This window comes from Physeter macrocephalus, chromosome 20 (assembly GCF_002837175.3).
Source record: "Physeter macrocephalus isolate SW-GA chromosome 20, ASM283717v5, whole genome shotgun sequence".
NCBI classification, from domain to species: domain Eukaryota; kingdom Metazoa; phylum Chordata; class Mammalia; order Artiodactyla; family Physeteridae; genus Physeter; species Physeter macrocephalus.
The window spans coordinates 57,793,413-57,817,224 of NC_041233.1; the positions used below are offsets into that span (position 1 = coordinate 57,793,413).

The following is a 23,812-nucleotide window of genomic DNA, read 5'->3' on the forward strand; positions in this document are numbered from 1 at the left end:
GAGAGTCCGCCTGCCGATGCAGGGGACGCGGGTTCAAGCCCTGGTCCGGGAAGATCCCACATGCCGCAGAGCAACTAAGCCCATGTGCCACAACTACTGAACCTGTGCTCTAGAGCCCGTGAGCCATAACTACTGAACCCGCGTGCCACAACTACTGAAGCCTGCGTGCCTAGAGCCCACGCTCCGCAACAAGAGAAGCCACCACAATGAGAAGCCCGCACACTGCAACGAAAAGTAGCCCCCACTTGCCGCAAACAGAGAAAGCCTGCACGCAGCAACAAAGACCCAATGCAGCCAAAAATAAATAAATTAATTAAAATTTTTTAAAAATAATGGTTGAAAACTCCCAAATTTGGTGAGATTCAAGATCCTCAGCAAACCCCAAACAGATTAAATACAAAGAAAAACCAGGCCAAAACATATCATAATCAAACTTCTGAAAGCCAAAGATAAGGAAAAGTAATTTAAAAGAAGCGGGAGAAAAACAACATATTACAAACAAGGCAACATGATTCAAATGAACACAGATTTATTATCAGAAACCATACAGGCCAAAAAAAGGGGAATAACATCTTCAAAGCACTTAAAGGTAAGAACTATAACTCAATATCCTATATCCAGCAAAAATACCCTTCAGAAATGAAAGAAAACAAACAACAACAAAAAATCTTGTCACCAGAAGCCAAAAAAAATGCTACAGAAAATTCTTAAAGACTGCAAGAAATGATATCAGAAAGGAATTTGGATCTTCAGGAATAAAAAGAGCAACAGAAATGGAAAACATATAGGCAAATATAAAAAATATATTTTTCCCTCTGAAGTTCTTTAGAAGCTGGATAATTGTCACAGGTGAAAATTATAGCATGGTCTGGTGGGGTTTTCAATGTAGATGTAATACAAATGACAACTATAATATCAAAGTAAGTGTGGGGGGCTGTGATTAGAGAACCCTATATAGTAGCAAAGCTTGTATATTTTACTGAAGTGGTACAACACTAACTCTAAAGTTGGCTGCATTTAGTGACTTGTTTCCAAAGAACAGAGCACGGAACAGGAGGAAAAAAGCAATCCTGCAGAGGAGAAACTTTGCAAACACTTCCTTAACCAAGTGATCAAGATTAACATCACCAGTGATTAAGTCATGTTAATAACATATACCCTTGATGTGATGAAAAGGCCACTCTGACACTGTGGCATTCTTCCCCCAAACGCATAACCCTAGTCCAACCATGACTAAGCCATCAGACAAACCCAAATTGAAGAAGGTTCTCCTCAAAACTGTCAAGGCCATGAAAAATGAGCAAACACTAAGAAACTGTCAGATAAAAAGAGACTAAGGAGACATCACAAGTAAATGTAGCAATGGATGAGATCCTGGAATACAAAAGGAACATTAGAGGAATTAGCAGAATCCAAATAAAGTCTAGAGTTTAGTATATATTTTTTTATTGTGGTAAAAAACACCAATCATAAAATTTACCACCTTAACCTATTTCTAAATGTACAGTTCAATGATGTAAAGTATATGTACACTGTTGTGCAACAGATCTCCAGAACCTTCTTGTCCTGCAAGACTGAAACTCTGTACCTATTAAACAACTCCCTTTGCACCCTCTCCACCACCCCCGGTAATGACCATTCTGCATCCATGAATTTGACGACCTTATATACTTCATATAGGTGGAAACCTTTTGTGACTGGCTTATTTCACTTAGCATAGTATACTCAACATTCATCCACATTGTAGCATGTAACAGGATTTCCTTCTTTTTAAAGGCTGCATAGCAACCCATTATATGTATATATCACATCTTATTTATCCATTCATCTGTTGATGGACATTTGGGTTGCTCCCATCTTTTGACAATTGTGAATAGTGCTGCTATAAACACGGGTATGCAAATTTTTTTTAATGGGCAAAAAATCTGAACAAATCCTTCACCAAAGAGATATGGATGGCAAATAAGAATAGGAAAAGATGCTCAACACCATTATTCATCAGGAAAATGCAAATTAAAACCATAATGAGGTATCGCTACACACCTGTAAGAAGCCAAAAAAAAACATGCCGGCTAGGATATGGAGTGACTGCAACTCTTGCATATTGTTGTAAGTAATGTAAAATAGTACATCCACTTTGGGAAACAGTTTGGCAGTTTCTTATAAAGTTCAACATATACTTACATAATACCCCAAAATCCCATTCATAGGTATGTAATCAAGTGAAATGCAAATTTGTGTTCACATAAAACTGGGTACAAAAATGTTTACAGGGGCTTTATTTACAATCGCTAAAAACTGGAAACCTCCCAAATGTCCTTCCACTGATAAATGGATAAACTAAGCTGGCATATTCCCACAATGGAATATTATTCCATAATAGAAATGAATGAACTACTGATACATGCATCAACATGGATAACTTCAAACAAATTACTATGTATAAGAAGCCAGGGCTTCCCTGGTGGCGCAGTGGTTAAGAATCTGCCTGCGAATGCAGTGGACATGGGTCCGAGCCCCGGTCGGGGAAGATCCCACATGCCGCGGAGCAACTAAGCCTGTGCGCCACAACTACTGAAGCCAGTGCACCACAACTACTGAAGGCTGCGCACCCTAGAGCCTGTGCTCCACAACAAGAGAAGCCACAGCAATGAGAAGCCTGCGCACTGCAATGAAGAGTAGCCCCCGCTCACAGCAATGAAGACCCAAGGCAAACAAAAATAAAATAAATAAATAAATAAATAATTTAAAAAAAAAAAAAAAAAAAAGAAGAAGCCAGACTCAAAAGACTGTATGATTTCCTCTCTATATATTTTTTAGGAAAGGCAAAACCATGTGGACGTGGAACAGATCAGTGGTTCCTAGGGATTGGGGTGGGTGGAAGAGTTGACCTCACAGAAGCATAAGAGAAGTTTTTGAGATAGTGAAACCCTCTATATCTTGATTTTCTGTGATAATTACACTTCCATATGCATTTGTTGAAACTCAGAATTGTACATTTAGGGTGAATTTTACCACGTATGTAAATTATACCTCAAAAAATTTGACATAAATGTTTTTTTCCACCAGAAGTTTCCTCATACTTTATACAAAATGGAGAGCACTGAAACATGCCACCTCCTACTATTTGTTGTGTTTCATTTAGTGAAATTTTCACTTTCCTATTTGTACTTTCTTGGTTACCATTTTAATTCCGTTAGCAGATTTGAGCATTCCCAGATGTCCTCTCTTATCTTACTGCTGTGGCTACAAAGGTTTATCTCATTTGTGTATATAGCACAGTTAAGCAGGTAAGTCAGACGTCTATAAAATATCTCCCCCACTCCAACTCTCTTTCCTTTCCTCACTGAAAGACATCTTTATTCATCTATTAATGGGTGCTAAAGCCTCTGGGGTAGCTCTTCACCCTTGGAAAATCCTACATTCTTGAAAACAAGGACATTGGTAAAACCGGGTACATGCAAACCAAACCAGGGTACTCTGAGCACCTTTTGCCAATGGGAAGTTTGCCAGAGGGTTCTCATGGAAGACTTCCTAGCTCCTAAAAAAAAGAGACGTGTATCTTGATGTGACAGTGGGAACTTAATATTCTGAGGGGAGCTGACCTGATGCTAAAGCTATTACACTGAGAATAAGAGAGCAGGGAAATAGAAAAAATTCTGTCCTCCTAGGCAATCCTTCTTTTCCACGGTTCGCTTCTACTCTTTCTCCAGGTATTTGTTCCAAATCCCCTCTACCTTTCTCATGATACAGGAGTCCCAAGCAAAATATGAACTTTTCACGAATAGACCCAATGAAAGGGATAAAGTAAACTAATCGACAGTGACAGAAAGCAGGTCAGTGGTTGCGCAGGGATGGGGGGTGAGGGATAGAGGTGGTAAAAGGGACATAAAGGGACACAAGGAAATTTTAGGGAGGGGATGGATATGTACATTATCTTGATTGTAATGACAGCTTCATGTACATATACATATGCTAAAACTTATTAAAAATTGTATACTTTAAAAGAATGCAGTTTGGGACTTCCCTGGCGGTCCAGTGGTTAAGACTCTGTGCTTCCACTGCAGGGGGCGTGGGTTCCATCCCTGTTTAGGGAACTAAGATCCCGTAGGCTGCGTGGTGCGGCCAAAAAATAAATAAAAATTTTTTTAAAAACAGTGCAGTTTATTATATATCAATTATGTCCCAATAAAGCTAATAAGTTGGAGTTTTTTAATAGACAGCTTTATGGAGTGGCTTTCTGTTTCTGGGCACTATAAAGACCTTTCAAACTTAGGTAGGTTTGAGTAGCCTCTTCACTCAAACTTACAGGGGATACATGACCTCTTTCAGAAGTAAGTTATACTCATTACAGCTACAGAGTAAATTTTCAGTGAACCAATTACCAAAAGGTTTGCAAGAAAGATTTTTATCTAATGCCCACTTCCTCTTGTGAGTTATGCTAAAAATACCTAGGTACATTAAAACTCCTTAAAACCCTGTACCTTCTCAAATCACACAATGTTCCCTTGGGATCCAAGCTCTTTTGTTTGCTGCTGTCAACTCCCACCCACTCTCACTCCCATCTCACTGGTATTCACTAAATCCACAAGCCTCCCTATTCTCTCTCTTTCACAAACATCAAGAAAGGGCTACAGGGATGTTAACCAGCTTTCTACTGAGATGAATTCTGAGTTCCTGAAGGCAAAGAAGTCCACATACACTTTCTTATTGCCTGAGAAAAGGAGACTACATAGTTCTGTGCCAAGCAAGGGCACCAAGCAACTAGAGGAGAATCTTTTGTAGTCTTTTCCTCTCATATACCAAAAATCACAGCTGATGGGGAGAGAGAAATAAAAAGAAGACAGCTTACCCATGGAGTAGAGGTTGTCAAAGCTCTGGTGCATGCGGATAATCTCATAGTAGAGTTCATCATAACTACTGGGGGTAGGCAGGAAGGTATCGCCATATGTGATAAACATATTAAATAGGTTCACAATCTAAAAAAGAAGCAAAAGCCCATAAACAGGTATCATACTATGAAGAACAGAAGGGTATTATCAGTAGTGTGCTACAGCCACCTCTTATTGTCTTGCAAGAGTTAACTGTTAAATTTTCAGAAATTTTGTGAGCTGGTTATTAAAGCCATTATTAAAAATTAACTTATATAAACTTGCAATTCAATAAATTATATTAAAATAAAGTAATAAGTACTAAAAACTCACCACTTCCTAATTATTTTCTACTTTTTAGTATTATCAATGCTCTTGAAATTAATTTACACCTCATATCTGTGTGGTGGGAATATCATATAATGGTGTCTTACCATTATCTAATGAAAGAGCCCCAGATTCTCCAAAGACATAGGTGAAAGTGGGGAGCACCAGTGTAGAGATTCTGATCCAAAGGGAAAATAAAGGCCTGGTTTTCCCTATGGCTTAATCCCTAGAATACCAGCTCCTGTCTCAAACCAGCCCATTTCTGCCTTAGGGTACAGCTTCATAAAAATAAATATATTTTTTTGCTACTCACCATAAGGGCTAAGGTAAAAATGTTGTGTTTGGCCAAAAGTACAGTCTCATTTGACATAAGGAACTTCAGCAAATTTATCAAGGCTTAAAAAAGAAAAGAAAAAAAAAGGAAGGAAAGGCATCAATAAGGTAATCAAAGCATAATCAATAAAGTTATTAAATGAAAGCAATGAAAGTAAACTAGCTCTACAGAAATCCAAAGAGGGGCTAGAACGAGTACATCACAGCTACTAAGGACTTTTTTTTTTTTTTTTTTTTTTGCAGTACGGGGGCCTCTCACTGTTGTGCCCTCTCCCATTGTGGAGCACAGGCTCCAGATGCGCAGGTTCAGCAGCCATGGCTCACAGGCCTAGCCACTCCACGGCACATGGGATCTTCCCGGACCGGGGCGTGAACCCATGTCCCCTGCATTGGCAGGCAGACTCTCAACCACTGCGCCACTAGGGAAGCCCAAGGACTTTTAAAAAGCAGGCAAAGTAGGTGTATTTGAAGAAAGCACTGACCTTCCCAAGCACATGTCTGCTCATCTGCCCACAGGTTTTAAAAAATCTACTTTTTGCCACTTTGTAAACAGCAACTGAGTTCAGAAATTTGATTATAAAATGGACATTTTAGTGTTCCAAATTTACTCCTGCATGGTGATTTCCACATCAAATTTGCTCAGTTTATTGAGTGTCCCCTTATCACCCTAGGATGCTAGCATCCCAAGTCACCAAGTTTTAGTTATGTAACTGTTTCAAACATCACTGCTAAGAAGGAAATGTTTTAATTCTAACTGGTCAACAGATGTGCCAGATATACTGTAGAACCTACTGCTTCAGCTCTGGATAAGAAAGGAGCTCATGGACCAGAGGGCAGACAGCAGAAGCAAGAAGAACTACAATCCTGCAGCCTGTGGAACAAAACCACATTCACAGAAACATAGACAAGATGAAAAAGAAGAAACACCTAGAAGAATTAACAAACAAACAGAGATGAACAATACAATAACTGAAATGAAAAATACACTGGAAGGAATCAATAGCAGAATAACTGAGGCAGAAGAACGGATAAGTGACCTGGAAGACAAAATGGTGCAATGCACTGCTGCAGAACAGAATAAAGAAAAAAGAATGAAAAGAAATGAAGACAGCCTAAGAAATCTCTGGGACAACATTAAATGCAACAACATTAGCATTTTAGGGGTCCCAGAAGGAGAAGAGAGAGAGAAAGGACCGGAGAAATATCTGAAGAGATTATAGTCGAAAACTTCCCTAACATGGGAAAGGAAATAGCCACCCAAGTCCAGGAAGCACAGAGAGTCCCAGGCGGGATAAACCCAAGGAGAAACACACCGAGACACATAGTAATCAACTGGCAAAAATTAAAGACAAAGAAATATTAATGAAAGCAGCAAGGGAAAAATGACAAATAACATACAAGGGAACTCCCATAAGGTTAACAGCTGATTTCTCAGCAGAAACTCTGCAAGCCAGAAGGGAGTGGGAAAGGGAAGAACTTACAACCAAGATTACTCTACCTGGCAAGGATCTCATTCAGATTTGATGGAGAAATCCAAAGTTTTACAGACAAGCAAAAGCTAAGAATTCAGCACCACCAAACCAGCTCTACAACAAATGCTAAAGGAACTTCTCTAAGTGGGAAACACAAGAGAAGAAAAGGACCTACAAAAACAAACCCATAAAAATTAAGAAAATGGTCATAGGAACATACATATCGATAATTGCCTTAAACATGACTGGATTAAATGCTCCAACCAAAACACAGAGGCTCGCTGAACAGATACAAAAACAAGACCCATATATATGCTGTCTACAAGAGACCCACTTCAAAGCTAGGGACACACACAGACTGAAGGTGAGGGGATGGAAAAAGATATTCCATGCAAATGGAAATCAAAAGAAATCTGGAGTAGCAATACTCATATCAGATAAAATAGACTTTAAAATAAAGAATGTTACAAGAGACAAGGAAGGACACTACATAATGATCAAGAGATCAATCCAAGAGGAAGATACAACAATTATAAATATATATGCACGCAACATAGGAGCACCTCAATATATAAGGCAACTGCTAACAGTTATAAAAGAGGAAATTGACAGTAACACAATCATAGCGGGGGACTTTAACACCTCACTTACACCAATGGAGATCATCCACATAGAAAATTAATAAGGAAACACAAGCTTTAAATGAGACATTAAAAAAGATGGACTTAATTGAAGACCAGATAGATTTAATTGATATTTATAGGACATTCCATACAAAAACAGCAGATTACAGTTTCTTCTCAAGTGCACATGGAACATTCTCCAGGATAGATCACATCTTGGGTCACAAATCAAGCCTCAGTAAATTTAAGAATATTGAAATCATAGCAAGCATCTTTTCTGACCACAACGCTGTTTGATCAGAAATCAATTACAGGGAAAAAAAGCATAAAAAACACAATCACATGGAGGCTAAACAATATGTTACTAAATAACCAAGAGATCACTGAAAAAATCAAAGAGAAAATCAAAAAATACCTAGAGACAAATGACAACAAATACATGATGATCCAAAACCTATGGGATACAGCAAAAGCAGTTCTAAGAGGGAAATTTATAGCAATACAATTCTACCTCAAGAAATAAGAAAAATCTCAAATAAACAATCTAACCTTACACCTAAAGGGATTAGAGAAAGAAGAACAAACAAAACCCAAAGTTAGCAGAAGGAAAGAAATCATAAACATCAGAGCAGAAATAAATGAAATCGAAAGAAAGAAAACAATAACTAAGATCAATAAAACTAAAAGCTGGTTCTTTGAGAAGATAAACAAAATTGATAAACCATTAGTCAGACTCATCAAGAAAAAGAGGGAGAGGACCCATCAATAAAAAGAGGGAGAGGACACAAATCAATAAAATTAGAAATGAAAAAGGAGAAGTTACAACAGACACTGCAGAAATACAAAGCATCCTAAGCAACTACTACAAGCAACTCTGCGCCAATAAAATGGACAACCTAGAAGAAATGGACAAATTTTTAGAATGGTATAACCTTCCAAGACTGAACCAGGAAGAAACAGAAAATATGAACAGACCAATCACAAGTAACAAAATTGAAACTGTGATTTAAAATCTTCCAATAAACAAAAGTCCAGGACCAGATGGCTTCACAGGTGAATTCTGTCAAACCTTTAGAGAAGAGCTAACACCCATCCTTCTCAAACTCTTCCGAAAAATTGCAGAGGAAGGAACACTCCCAAACTCATTCTATGGGGCCACCATCACCCTGATACCAAAACCAGACAGAGATACTACAAAAAAAGAAAATTACAGACCAATATCACTGAAGCAAATCAATCAATGTGATACACCATATTAACAAACTGAAGAAGAAAAACCATATGATCATCTCAATAGATGCAGAAAAAGCTTTTAACAAAATTCAACACCGATTTATGATAAAAACTCTCCAGAAAGTGGGCATAGAGGGAACCTACCTCAACATAATAAAGGCCATATATGACAAACCCGTAGCAAACATCATTCTCAATGGTGAAAAACTGAAAACATTTCCTCTAAGATCAGGAACAAGACAAGGGTGCCCACTCTCACCACTATGATTCAACCTAGTTTTGGAAGACCTAGCCACTGCAATCAGAGAAGAAAAAGAAATAAAAGGAATCCAAATTGGAAAAGAAGAAGTAAAACTGTCACTGTTTGCAGATGACATGATACTATACATAGAGAATCCTAAAGAGGCCACCAGAAAACTACTAGAGCTAATCAATGAATTTGGTAAAGTTGCAGGATACAAAATTAATGCACAGAAATCTCTTGCATTCCTATACACTAATGATGAAAAATCTGAAAGAGAAATTAAGGAAATACTCCTGTTTACCACTGCAACAAAAAGAATAAAATACCTAGGAATAAAAAAATTTTAAAAAAAAGAAAGGAGCTCATGAAGGAAGAAAAAGCCCTTAACTGTACTAAATATTTAAACAAAAGTGCAGCTTGCTCTGTCCTCTCTCGACTGTGACAACATTTACTGAAAAGGTCCCCTTTTTGCCTTGTAATCTTTAATGAGGGGAGAGAGTGCTAAAACCCAAGCAATCTCAGTCATGAGACTGACTGCCAAGTCCCTAGGTTAACAGTGCAGCTATAAAGACAGTTTTGCAAATAAATATTAAGCATAAAATAATTTATCCGTTGCCTTATACTCTCTCAACTAAGACTATAAAATAAATTCTGCTTCTCTGCCCATCATGACTACTGCCCCTGTACCTATTTCCCCTGTTTGATGGGGAACTATAAAGAAGGGGTTCAGCAGCTGCAAGTATTTGATGTTCCTTTTGTCTTCTCCCCCTCAACCTTTCCTACTTCCACAGACACACAAAAAAGGCTTGACCTCTCTTTTTCTAAGACCATATCTGCTTCTTTGCCAGCAAAGAAGTCCATTCTCCCATGCTGTCTGAGCTTTGTGTGAAGTTTACTACTCTTAGAAAAGAGATGTGAGCTTTGATTTGAAACAGCAGGGAATGATGAGTAGAAGTAAGTCTCTCCAGACACTTGCTGCCTGCCACACAACACCCCTCACTCTCAATCCTCTAAAAGCACAGGTACAGTAAAGAAACAGCAGGCAAAAGTACAAGAGCTTGTCTACATTCTGTTTCTAAAGCCTGGACCTTCCCTTCAAATACCAAAAAAAAAAAAAGAAGCCTTGCTAGGGATGAAGGAGATAGGCATCCTCATTTATGAACCCTTCACCCTGACTCAAGTTCTCTGAGGTTTCATAATGGAAAGGCAAATGATAGGCAGCTGGCCCTTTTGATGTTGTCTGTTAACAAGTGATCTATTGGACTGGACCCCAAAAAAGCTCCATGGGAGCCCATTCTGGATCACACAACCTGCTTAGCTCCTACTAGGAGCTCAGAAAATGAAGGGGACTGGCTAAAATCCACATAAAAATGACTAACCCACCCATGGGAATTCCCTGGTGGTCCAGTGGTTAGGACTCAGCGCTTTCACTGCCATGGCCTGGGTTCACTCTCTGGTCGGGAAACTAAGTTCCTGCAAGCGGCGCAGCACGGCAGCGGGGGGCGGGGGGACAACCACTAACCCAGCCCAAACCTCTCTCCTTAATGAGTAGGGGCTGCCCAGTCCACCCCCTAACCCCAGAGCTTAGAAAAGCCCTATTAATGGATAAATCACCTGACAATAAGACTCCTTAAACTCACAGGAGACAAGAGAAAAGGATGGGTAACACATGTGGCACTCTGCAAAACATAATGGCTAGATAGAGACAAAGCTGCTTTTGCACATATCCAATCAAGGAGGGCTTTTGTCCCAGGCACACACAGCACAAAGATGCAGCCTCAGCAGTGGTTATGCGGTAATTAAGGGGTAGAAAACCTGGAGAAAAGGAAGTGAGAGCAATGATTTATTGCTCCTCTGCTGGAGTACAGCTAGTCTTGATCTCTGGGATTCAGAGTCAGGGATGACAAAGTGATAAATCTGAGGGGAGGAAGAGAGCAATTCTGGCACAGGCCAAGAGGTGGCCTGTGTCCCAACTGCCACAGACGTCAGCAGAGCCAAACAGTATTGAGAAGGAGAGTCCAGAACTTCAATACTCTTGAGAGTCAGTGTCAGGGTAAACCTGCATTCTGCCCTTGACAATTCAGGTCAGACCCCCTACCCTCTAAAAAAAGCCAGGGTTTTCTTACCTGGAAGTTATCATTCTCTAGAGGGAATTTAATAGGCAGCTAAAATGAACAAAGCAACCTTAAAATTGGCTCCCACAAGCCTCTGACATCAGGGACCACGATTCCTCTTCAAGAAGGAATGTCCCAAATATCTCATAAAATAATGCTTTCTTCCTTCAACATCTGACTTTGCACTCATTCTATCAACTGTTCAGTGTCCTATACACATCACTACACACACATTTCTTCTATCCTCTGACCCGACGTGATGGGAGTTCAAAGTCTGTGAGGCTTTGACATAGCTGATTTTAGACTTTTAGAGCTAGAAAGGACCTTAGAGGTCATTTAATCCAACTCCCTCATTTTTTGGATTCGAAAACAACCCCCCACCACCACACCAACTAGTTAGTGACTAAGCAGGGACTAGAACTTGGTCTCCTGGTTAGTATTCTTTCTACCATTCCATTAAGATAAGATTAAACAAATAAAGGTGCTTGATGCAGTCAAATGTTAAAGGGAAGGAAGCTTACGTATAAATGGTGTGCTTAGACTTGCTGACTATACTGTTACCAACACTTCTCTAGACTCTGGTTTATAACTTTCTCCACCTACTGGCTGCTCCAAGGTTATTTTCATGTATTTGATCCTCTTCTTTTCTTGGTCATCAACTACTTATTAGAGTAAAGATGTTTAACACCTCATTATTACCTTTCTTCTACTCACTCTCAACACTAAAAAACACCCATTAGCTTTTCTCAGCATAAACTGCCTCAGCAGGCCCTCTACATCGGCTCTTATCTCTCTCCTTTAAATCTCACCTTTCACACACCTCTATCTCCCTTTCTGTTTCTGCTTTCTCTCTAGTATCTTTTTTTTTTTTTTTTTTTTTTTTTTTTTTTGCGTTACGTGGGCCTCTCACTGTTGTGGCCTATCCCATAGCGGAGCAGAGGCTGTTCAGTATTCATATGTGTTTTTGGTTCGAGGTCCTATAACATTCTTTGTTATTATTAACATGAAATATTTCTTCCCATTTTTTGTTATTATCTTACCCCTCTTTCATTCTGAGATGTGTGCATAATCTTACGTCTGTTCTTCATATCCAAGAATTTTTTTCCTGATACGTTCTGGGAAAGTACTTCAACGTTGACTGTTTCAATCGACTCATTTAACATTTTTTTTTTTTTTGCGGTACGCGGGCCTCTGACTGTTGTAGCCTCTCCCGTTGCGGAGCACAGGCTCCGGACGCGCAGGCTCAGCGGCCATGGCTCACAGGCCCAGCCGCTCCGCGGCATGTGGGATCTTCCCGGACCGGGGCACGAACCCATGTCCCCTGCATCGGCAGGCAGACTCTCAACCACTGCGCCACCAGGGAAGCCCTCTCTCTAGTATCTTTAAAAAATAATAATAATAAATGTCAACTAAAACTGTTCCTATTTTCCTCACTCAGGGTTGCCTCCGTCAAAATTATGTACTGGGGCTTCCCTGGTGGCGCAGTGGTTGCGCGTCCGCCTGCCGATGCAGGGGAACCCGGTTCGCGCCCCGGTCTGGGAGGATCCCACATGCCGCGGAGCAGCTGGGCCCGTGAGCCATGGCCGCTGGGCCTGCGCGTCCGGAGCCTGTGCTCCGCAACGGGAGAGGCCACAGCAGAGGGAGGCCCGCATACCACAAAAAAAAAAATTATGTACTGAACATGGAATATGATCAGATCTGGACTTCAAATGGAGCCAAGATCTCCCTTCTTTATGCAAAATCAGAACTAAAACAAAAAAAAACCATGAGTATAAACAATTAATAGCCAGGCTTATTCATAAGCTATTATGGTATAGTGCTATGAACAGGGTTTAACTGCAGGCCAGAGAAGAGCTTTGGGCCAGGGGCAGGTTCAAGGACAGCAGAGATCTGGTACTCAGGATCTAGGTGCTAACACACAAGTAGCACAGAGCTCATGTTGGATGACTCCTGGCTCACCACTCTCCACACACACACATTTTTAGAAAATTGCCTTTGATCCACTTGTCCACTTGGTGCCATCTGGGCACATAACCAACCAATCTGTCACAGAAGTAACAGTACATAGCAGGAAGAGTTAAGATAACTACAAAAGATAAGGGGTTGGTTGTATAAACGTAGTATTGTTAATTAGTCATATGTCTTATAAGAGTTTGGTATCAAGTACAATACATGTTGTAGTCATTGTGAAGATAAGAGGGGCAGGATATACTTTTTTTTTCTTTTTAATTTAACCCTTTGGTTTACCATGTTTCTAATTTTTAAATAATAGTTGTAAAAGGAAGCAGGGGAGAAGAGACTAACACAAGCTCTTCCTCACCAAAGACATGAACCTTAGTCTGAGAGATTTCCAAAGAAAAAGGGCCTATGTTATAGAAAGCCATTACTGTGTAAACAGTTTTGCCCATTAGGTGAGCAATGGCTACTCATCCACAAAACAGAATGGCACAGGGACTTCCCTGGTGGCGCAATGGTTAAGAATCTGCCTGTCAATGCAGGGGACATGGATTTGAGCCCTGGTCCAGGAAGATCCCACATGCTGCAGAGCAACTAAGCCCGTGTGCCACAACTACTGAGCCTGCACTCTAGAGCCCTCGAGCCACAACTACTGAGCCCACACGCCACAACTACTGAAGCCCATGAGCCTAGAGCCTGTGCTCGGCAACAAGAGAAGCCACCGCAATGAGCAGCCTACGCACCGCAACAAAGAGTAGTCCCTGTTCGCCACAACTAGAGAAAGCCCACACGCAGCAACAAAGACCCAATGCAGCCAAAAATTAATCAATTAAAAAAAAAAAAACCAGAATGGCACAGCTTACTGCAGAATCTTTTTGGATGAGGACAAGCTTGGTGGTTGAGACCTTCCAGGCCTTAAAAGACAATTCTCATTGGCCCCCATCCTTCACAGCCCCAGGAGTAGGCTATCCCAAAACACCAATGCCAGATAGATATATCATATAGAGAAATGCATCACATCTTTCTGCTGAATGACAACAACTACAAGTCAATAACTGTGTCAGAAGCTCACACAAAGTACAGTGGTCCCTCGGTATCCACAGTGGGGATGGGGGGATGGGGAGCGGGGATGGGGGTTGGGGAGCGGGGATGGGAGGATGGGGAGTGGGGATGGGGGGATGGGACGTGGAGATTGTTTCCAGGATCCCCCACAGATACCAAACTCCATAGATGCTCAAGTCCTTTATATAAAATGATGCAGTATTTCCAGTGTAACCTACACACATCTTCCTGTATAATTTAAATCATCTCTATAGATTACTTATAATACCTAATATAATGTAAATGCTATGTAAAGAGTTGCCAGCATGCAGCAAAGTCAAGTTTTGCTTTTTGGAACTTTCTGGAATTTTTTTTCAAATATTTTTGATCCATGGTTGGTTGAATATGTGGATGCAGATATGGAGAGACAACTGTATCTCAAATCTTCCTCTTTTCTACTGTGCTCCACCTGATACCTTAAAAAGAGACACTTAACTATAGAAATCACCTCCCCCAAACTGTATTCTCATCTCTTTTCAAAGGGAGAAACACAAAAGTCATAAATGGCAAGGGAGGTAACATTTATTAGGTGTCTGCCAGATGCTAGGCATCATGTAAAGCACTTAAAGTACATCACTCTCACTGAATCCTATTAATTATCCAATGAAGTAGGTATTAGTGGTCCCAATTAACAGATAACCAAACTGAAATTCAGAAAGATTAAATAAATTACCCAAAGCCACATACTAGTTGAAGTTAAATTACATTAAGGACAACATACCAAGAAGAAGATCCATGAACTCACCCTGCTGAGGTCTATGAAACTGTACTGGTTCCTCCTAAACTTCAATTAAAAAAAACGTTTGTTGGGACTTCCCTGGTGGTCCAGTGGTAAGGAATCCACCTTACAATGCAGGGGACTCGGGTTCGATCCCTGATCAGGGAACTACGATCCCACATGCCGCAGGGGCAACTAAGCCCGCATGCCACAACTACTGAGCTGGTGCACCACAACTACAGAGCCCACTCGCCCTGGAGCCCTCGCGCCACAGCTAGAGAAGGAAAAACCCGCACACCACAAATAGAGAAAAGCCCATGTGTTGCACATAAACGATCCCGCATGCCTCAACAAAGATCCCACATGCCACAACTAAGACCTGATGCAACCATAAATAATAAATAAATAAATAATAAATCTTTTAAAACAAACATTTGTAGAGTGTGCGGGAGCAAGCTATCTAGGGCCAATACCTATATTTGCTACCCAAAACCATAACTTTAGTCAGAACTCTACTTAATCAGCCCCTCGCACATCCAAGTGACCAAAAGAAAAATCATGTAAGTTCAAGTCCATCTCTCTTGTAAGCGTCTCAGGATTTCACTCCACTGACCTAAGACACTTTAACCTGCAGTCTCAAAAACAAGAGGTTGAAAGCAAGGACTCAAGTATTCGTGCATCAGTATTCATAACAGCATTATTCACAATAGCCAAAAGGTGGAAGCAATACAAGAATCCATTGACACATGAATAGATAAACAAAAGGTGGTATATACATACATTCGAATATTATTCAGCCTGAAAAAGGAAATCCTGACACATGCTACTACATGGATGAAACATGAAGACATTATGCTAAGTGAAAAATGTCAGTCACAAAAGGACAAATACTGTATAATTCGATTTATATGCAGAGCCTAGAGAAATCAAATTCATAGAGAAGTAGATTGGTGGTTGCCAGGGGTGTGGAGAGGGGGGAACGCAGACTTATTGTTTAATGGATACAGTTTCAGTTTAAGAAAATTTTAAAAATTCTGGAGATGGAAGGTAGAGATGGTTGCACAGCAATGTGAATGTACTTAATGCCAATGAACTGTACACTTAAAATGGTAAATTTTATGTATGTTTTACCAATTAACAAACAAGAGGCCAATGTTTTTCCTTCCACAGACACTAGCATGAGCCCTGCAAACACTCCATCCCAACTTTCTGTAACCTCAGTGTAACTGATGAGCTGAAATCTACATCATGGTACACAATACTGAGTATAGGGCCAAACATACAAAGGTGTTCCCTTTTTGATGGGGAAAAGAAAAGGAGCCAAATATACTCAATCAACAGAGAGCCATGGATCTTGAGCAGGAATGCAAACTGAAAATGAACACTGGACAGCCTTCAGGACAATACTATGGCAGTCTTCAGAATAATAATCAGTTTATAATCAAAGCTAACAATGTACTGAAGTACAGTTGACCCTTGAACAACATGGGTTTGAACTGCATGGGTCCACTTATACTTGGATTTTTAAAAATAAATGCGTACTATGGTACTTCATGATCCATGGTTGGTGAATCCACAGATGCGAGACCGTGGATAGGGAGGGCAGACTGTAAAGTTATAGGTGGATTTTTGACAGGGTTGGAGGGAGTAGTGGGCAGTGTTAGCACCCCAAACCTTCAACTTGTTTAAGGTTCAACTATACTAACAATATTCTAGGAAATCCTTAGGGATCCTGGGTTTGCCTCCTAATCTTTTCTATTTCTACTAAATGAGGATCCAGAGACCTGGCTCTAAATACTCTTAACCTGCACTGAGTGAAAAACAGAGAAGTTGTGTCAATGAAACATTTGAAGTATTACATTACATATTCAATAAGTTTAAGTTGTAGGGAAGTGGGTGCTCCATACACACTTGTTTCCTCATTGGAAAGTCTTTTCCACCAGGCACTTTGAAAATTGTTTCTGGGTTTGCTTTCAGGAACTACAAATTGGCTGCAACTGCTGCCTCTTTTTTTTTTTTTTTTAAATTTATTTATTTATTTATTTATTTATGGCTGCATTGGGTCTTCGTTGTTGGGACTTAGTTGCTGCACGCAGGCTTTCTCGACTTGCGGCAAGCAGGGGCTACTCTTTGTTGCGGTGTGCGGGCTTCTCATTGCAGTGGCTTCTCTTGTTGCAGAGCTTGGGCTCTAGGCGCACAGGCCTCAGAAGTTGTGGCACGTGGGCTCAGCAGTTGTGGCTCACGGGCTCTAGAGCGCAGGCTCAGTAGTTGTGGTGCATGGGCTTAGCTGCTCTGCGGCGTGTGGGATCTTCCTGGACCTGGGCTCAAACCCGTGTCCCCTGCATTGGCAGGCAGATTCTCAACCACTGTGCCACTAGGGAAGTCCCCAGCTGCCTCTTTTGACTCTGTACTAGAGGCAAGTGTCAGGCTCCTACTTAGCTCTGGCCCTAGTTTCTTTCCTTGGAGAGTCGTGCATCAAATATGGCAGCAGTGTACAGACGTTCTGACTTTTCTGTATGCAGACTCAAGTGGAATAAAGCAGAGTGTGCAGGTTCTGGGAAGCTGCGCCAGGAATGAGTACCTTGATGGTTCCCTGAGTCCCAAGTGAATTCCCAGAGGCAAAAGCAGCCAATCTGTTTCTCAAATGAGAAGAGCTCAGTACCACCCACCTGAGAATCCTGCTGTCTTACACTGGGCCCTCTCACTCCACAAGGAACCTTGTTCACAGAACTGTTCCTAGCATTAATGTACCCCACACAATGAGGACTTTCCCAGACTTTTTCCTATCCTGCTTTGAATTCAAGGAGAGGAAAAGAAGGTAGCAAGTAGCAAGCAGCAAACCATGTTGCTGTGTAGGAGAGTGGAATGAATAATGGATATGGGAACTTCTCCAGAACTAAAACCTGTCCCGGACATTAAAGTAAACCAGGTGCAGAGAGGAACAAGCCAACCACAGGAAGATACAATTAAGTGGTAGCTCAGCACCTGTCTCAGAGAAGCAGAGGGGAGGTTTAATTACAAAACCAAGTGAATGACATTTAAATAAGATTAAAAACAGGAAGGAGACACACAGCCTCCAGCAGAGCACAAATAAATGTCTCCAAAGAATCAGGTCAGAGAGAGCTGTCTGTTTGAACAGCTTTTACATGCTATGAAGAGAAAGAGATAGAAAGCAAAGACAGGACTTATCTAGGCCCTATTTTGTGGCCTGGCATGGAGCTAGGATGAGATGCCACAGATCACAGGTCAAAACCCGATCATTAGGGGAAATGGATAATTTCACAGTGACTGATAGAAGAGAAATATTTAGCTCCTCACTTGCTTAGGAGAGAGGTAGAAGAACTCAAAGGACAGGCTAGAAATAGCACTAGTGTAACAAGTCAATGCCTCCAAAACCCCAGAGGCACTATGAACTCTAGCCAATTCTAGCATCTCTGGACAAAATCACCAATTACTCAGGGACATTGCCAGCAATCAGCAGGCTCATTGTCGGTCAGCCAAGTAGCACAGGAAGGACTCAGAAACAAACACTTACCAGCAGAATAATTTAAAAATACACTAGGTGGCTTCTCAGAATACAGGCAACTGTCTGGCTGCAAACCCAAGCGCCTCACTGAAACAGAGACCAATAAATCAAACAAGAAAATGAAATGGCTTTGGTTGTATGCTATGAGCCTCTCCAGGTGAACAGAGCACAAAAGTCAGTATATCCAGTGGGAGGATTCTGGAAAGGTGGCAAAGCACGAAACACCAGGAATCTCTCTCCCCACCTAGGCAATAACTGCACTGGCAGAATCTGTCTGCTGTAACTATTTCAGAACTCTGGACTCTGATGAAGGTTTGCGACTTCCAGAGGAAAACTTGGATGGTAAATTTGGTTCATTTTGGTCAATTTCAACTCGTAGTACATTAGCAGCTACCTATCACCCAATCCCAGGCCTGTGGTAAGCAGCTGTGCACCTGTTTCTGAAGCAGCTTGCACACAGCTTGCAGGAGCTAGGGTGGGCAAAAAGGGCCCTGTCTTCCAAATAAATACTGGGGATCTGTGCTATGATCACTGATTGCTGCTTCTGATCACAGAGGTGCAGACAAAGAGGTGGGCAGCCATTTTTGTTGCACCTCCCCTCATTGTTGCAAGCCCTTCCCCCTCCTGATAAGTGACTTCCAGATTTAAGGGGCCAGTGCCCCTTTTTTCCCCACCTTCATTTTCTGCTTTTCCCCTTTCAGGAGCCAGACATTAAAAACTAGAATATTCAACACAAATGAACCTATCTAAGAAACAGAAACAGACTCACAGATCTAGAGAACAGATTTGTGGTTGCCAAGGTGGGGGCGGGGGGAGTAAGGGAGGGACAGATTGGGAGTTTGGGGTTAGCAGATGCAAACTATGATATATAGAATGGATAAACAACAAGGTCCTACTGTTATAGCACAGGGAACTATATTCGATATCCTGTGATAAACCATAATGGAAAAAATATACATATGTATAACTGAATCACTTTGCTGTACAGCAGAAACTAACACAACATTGTAAATCAACTATACTTCAATTTAAAAAAAAAGGTAAATACTAGGATAATATAAACATTAACCAAGAAGGCATTCAGAAGTAAAAAAACTAGGACATTCAGAAACAACTGCATATTCAGGGAAAATTAGAGAGTGACTGCACATACCCAAGAAAAGGCTCAGAAGAGACCTAAGAAAACATTAAGTTTACACCTCAGGCTGATCCTCAGCACAGAGACAGCCTACAATCGACAACAAAAACAACAGGGAATTCGCTGGTGGTCCAGCGGTTAGGACTCCGCGCTTTCACTGCCAAGGGCTTGGGTTCAATCCCTGGTCAGGGAACTAAGATCCCGCAAGCCGCGCAGTGCAGCAAAAAATAATAATAATAACAAAAAAATAGCTAAATCTGCAGGAAGGGGGAGAATCTGATTTCTTGAACCTTGAGGACACTATAAGTAAAATAAGCCAGTCACAAAAAGACAAATACTGTATGATTCCACTTACATGGAGTACTTAGAGTAGTCAAAATCATAAAAGACAGAAGAGTTTCAGTTTTACAAGATGAAAAGATTTATGGGGAACGATGGCGGTGATGGCTGCATTACAGTGTGAATGTATTTAATACCATTGAACATACACTTAAAAATGGTTAAGATGGTAAATTTTATGTTACTTGTATTTTAGCACAATAATAAGTTAGTACGTCAACAAGCTGCACTGTCTAAATGCTCCACACCCCTCTAGATGAACTGGAAAAAAGAACAAATCCTTTCTTTAAATGGAAGTTAGGTTCTGTTTTACCATTTTCCTTGCTGTTAAAGTGTATCTGCTAAAAGAGAAAATAAAATTCTCAATTATCTTCAATTCCCCCTTTACTTGGGGACACTGCAATCCCGAGTTACCGCCCACCCTCTTTACCATGAAAATGAGTTTTTATGTGAAAGTTCCCATATGGAACTTAGACTCAGAAATGCAAGATCCCATACACCTCATTCCTGTGCAGCTGCCTCTCACTAAGCATGCTCAGAAGCTACTGGCTTCTTCTAGGGCCCTATACCACCTGCTTATTTTTTCCAACATTGCCCAATTGAAAGGTAGTCAAAAATCACCCTTGAAGAAATCTAGTAGTCAATGAGACCATGTCTCAGTGGAGCCATCTGATGTAGAACCAAGAACTTTACTTCCTTGGTTAAACCAAGAAAGTGGTTTTAGGGAAAACCACTAACAGACTTGTCCTGCTCACTTGAGATCCAGGGAACGATGATACCTTATGAAACCAAATGATACTTTCCTATACAACCAGTACAGACAGAGCAACAAAAGTACAACTACTCTTTCCTCTGCCTCTTTTAGTTGACAAGACGCTAATGGGCCTATGAGAGGTGACATTTCTCTGGATAGGAAATGCCTTCATGTGCAGAGAAAAGAACAGAGATTTCTCACTCTTTTAAGGGGCTTTTAGGTGGGAATCTTTTTCTCCCTCTAACAAGCTAAACTTGTTGGAAATTCTTATCTTTTGCTTTTGCCAAGTTTCTAAGAGAAAGATTCAAAATAGTATAAATTTTGGATTTAGCCAAATGTGATGATTTGAAGGAAAAAAAGGTTTTCTGGCATTTTTTTTCAATCCTGGGGCTTTGTACACTGCTATACAGAATCTTTCATAACAAAATTATGAAAAGAGAGAAATACCTTCTAATGACCCTATATTAGAACATTCTAATTTTGAGAGGAACTGATTATCCACAGAAGAGAGAAGCCTCCATGTTTCTGCACATGGAAGCTAGAGCAGTCTTAATTAGGCACACCAAGCCTAGAATACATCTTGTAACATATTCCCCTAAATCAGAGAAAATTTGGGGGAAATAGGAAGAACAATTTAAAAAGCAATTTTAAGAACAAAATAACAATAACCAAAATTCCTCTTCCCATATACTCTAGCTGTTTACTGCTATGTTCTTTCCCACCTGGATACCCTCTTCAAAACTAAAAGAAGCAATATTGTAGAGTTATATAAGATATCACCATTGGAGGAAGCTGGGTGAAGGGTACAAGAACTCTCTGTACTATTTTTGCAACTTCCTGTGAGTCTATAATTATATCAAAATAAAAAGTTTAAAAAAGTAACTAAACTAAAAGAAGCAGACAATTAAAAACTCAAAGGATAGTCTCCCAAAATCAGGAGGGGCTGGCAATCTGTCAAAGCTATACCTATTCAAGAACTGCCAAAGAAATCTACAGCTCAGGTCAGTCTTTCTCTTGATAATTTTCAATCCTGTATAACAACAACTACAGTATAACAAGCTCCCAATGAAAGGCTCTCAATTCGCAGTCTCAAGGTATACCTAACCAACCGGGCTTCCCTGGTGGCGCAGTGGTTGCGCATCCGCCTGCCGATGCAGGGGAACCGGGTTCGCGCCCCGGTCTGGGAGGATCCCACATGCCGCGGAGCGGCTGGGCCTGTGAGCCATGGCCCCTGGGCCAGCGCGTCCGGAGCCTGTGCTCCGCAACGGGAGAGGCCACAGCAGAGGGAGGCCCGCATACCACAAAAAAAAAAAAAAAAAATAGAATCAAGGTATACCTAACCATGAAGTCATAGGCTTCTGTCAGTGATGAGAGTGCCAGCTGGATCCAGAAAGCTGTGACACTCTCTGGGTTTTCTATTTTTCCCAGTAGGTATCTGAAAGGTCAGGCCATGTACAGTTTCTCTCTTTTTCACAAAGCTGTGAATGCTTTGGATGCTATTTAGCACAGTGAAGCTGAACAGATTGTTTTGGGGGCTTTGGGGGCCCCTCTTTCTGCAGGGAGGCAAATGTTGCCTGGTGATCTGCTTCTGAGTTTAGGAGTCAGCAACTCTAAGTTCTAATCATGACTCTGTTTAGTGTCTTGTTTCATGATCCTTAGCAAGTCACTTACCCTTCTATACATTCTCCAACAAATGGTGATAAAAATAATGACTTATCACCCAGGGATGCAGCAGAGGGAAAGGGTAAGGACTGTGATCCATAGATAAATGTCAAATATAAAACGCCAATATAAACCTGCCTTTAAATCAACCCATGTTTTCAGACTGTGGAAAGCTACACTATTTAAATGCAGGCTGCCTCCCCAATGCCCCTTCTGCCTGCAGTGGAAGTAAAATAAGCTGACTCCATGAAGTTCTGTTCAAGTATTTCCCTCTCTAACAACTACATGCTTCCCTCTAAACATTCTGCTCATTACTTGGTTAATGGCTTAGAAACCATCTAAGTTTCCATTTTCACTTGGTTAAAAGCAATCCATGTATCTGTAGGTAAGGAAGAAAGAGACAAAGGAAAGAGAAATTACCACTGCTCCCTTTTACAACAACAACTCAAATAAAAAGTGATGAAGTCAGCTGAAAAGAAACATGATGGAAGGGTTATTAGCTGGGAAGAAGTGAGAGAGTAGCACTGACATACACACACTACCAAATGTAAAATAGATAGCTAGTGGGAAGCAGCTGCATAGCACAGGGAGATCAGCTCGGTGCTTTGTGACCACCTAGAGGGGTGAAATAGGGAGGCTGGGAGGGAGACACAAGAGGCAGGAGATATGGGGATATATGTATACATAGAGCTGATTCACTTCGTTATACAGCAGAAACTAACACAACATTGTAAAGCAATTATACTCCAATAAAGATGTTAAAAAAAAAAAAAGAAAAACATGACAACAAATATCCTAATTTTTTTTTTTTTTTTTTTTTTTTTTTTGCGGTACGCGGGCCTCTCACTGTTGTGGCCTCTCCCATTGCGGAGCACAGGCTCTGGACGCGCAGGGTCAGCGGCCATGGCTCACGGGCCTAGCCGCTCCACGGCATGCAGGATCTTCCCGGACCGGGACACGAACCCGTGTCCCCTGCATCGGCAGGCGGACTCTCAACCACTGCGCCACCAGGGAAGACCTATCCTAATTTTTTTTTGGAGGTCCAAACACAACACTGTGCTGCTTTAAGAGAATGCTGATTCATCATTAATGGAAATTCTACATACCCATGCATCCATTCATTTATTCATTCAAATGTCTTCTGAGCCCCTATTACAAGCCAAGTAGTGTGCTAGGAATAAAACAATGATTAAAACACAGGCCCTGCCCTCCAGGAATTTTTTTTAAGAGGAAAGATAGATATTTAAGCAAATCATTGTACAGACATATGCAAACATAGCAAAACAATGTGATATGCTAAAATAGAAGCCCTAAGTTCTGTAAGAATGTATAGGAAACACACATAGTGTTTGTTTCCTGTGTAGGAAACAAAACATAGTGACTAAAAAGGTCTTTAGCCTC

At 40.9% G+C, this 23,812-nt stretch overlaps 1 protein-coding gene across 8 annotated transcripts in view; it reads right to left on the reverse strand.

Annotated features, from left to right (window-relative positions):
- The window catches only part of ARMH3 (armadillo like helical domain containing 3), a 173,617-nt gene that overhangs the window by 86,133 nt on the left and 63,672 nt on the right, over window positions 1–23,812 (reverse strand). For all 8 annotated transcript variants that reach the window (XM_055081248.1, XM_055081247.1, XM_024121345.3 and 5 more), the window contains 2 exons: window positions 5,512–5,594; window positions 4,853–4,979 (listed from right to left, as the gene is read on the reverse strand). In XM_055081248.1, the coding sequence (XP_054937223.1) occupies window positions 4,853–4,979; window positions 5,512–5,594 (210 nt within the window). The remainder of the gene's footprint in view (window positions 1–4,852; window positions 4,980–5,511; window positions 5,595–23,812) is intronic.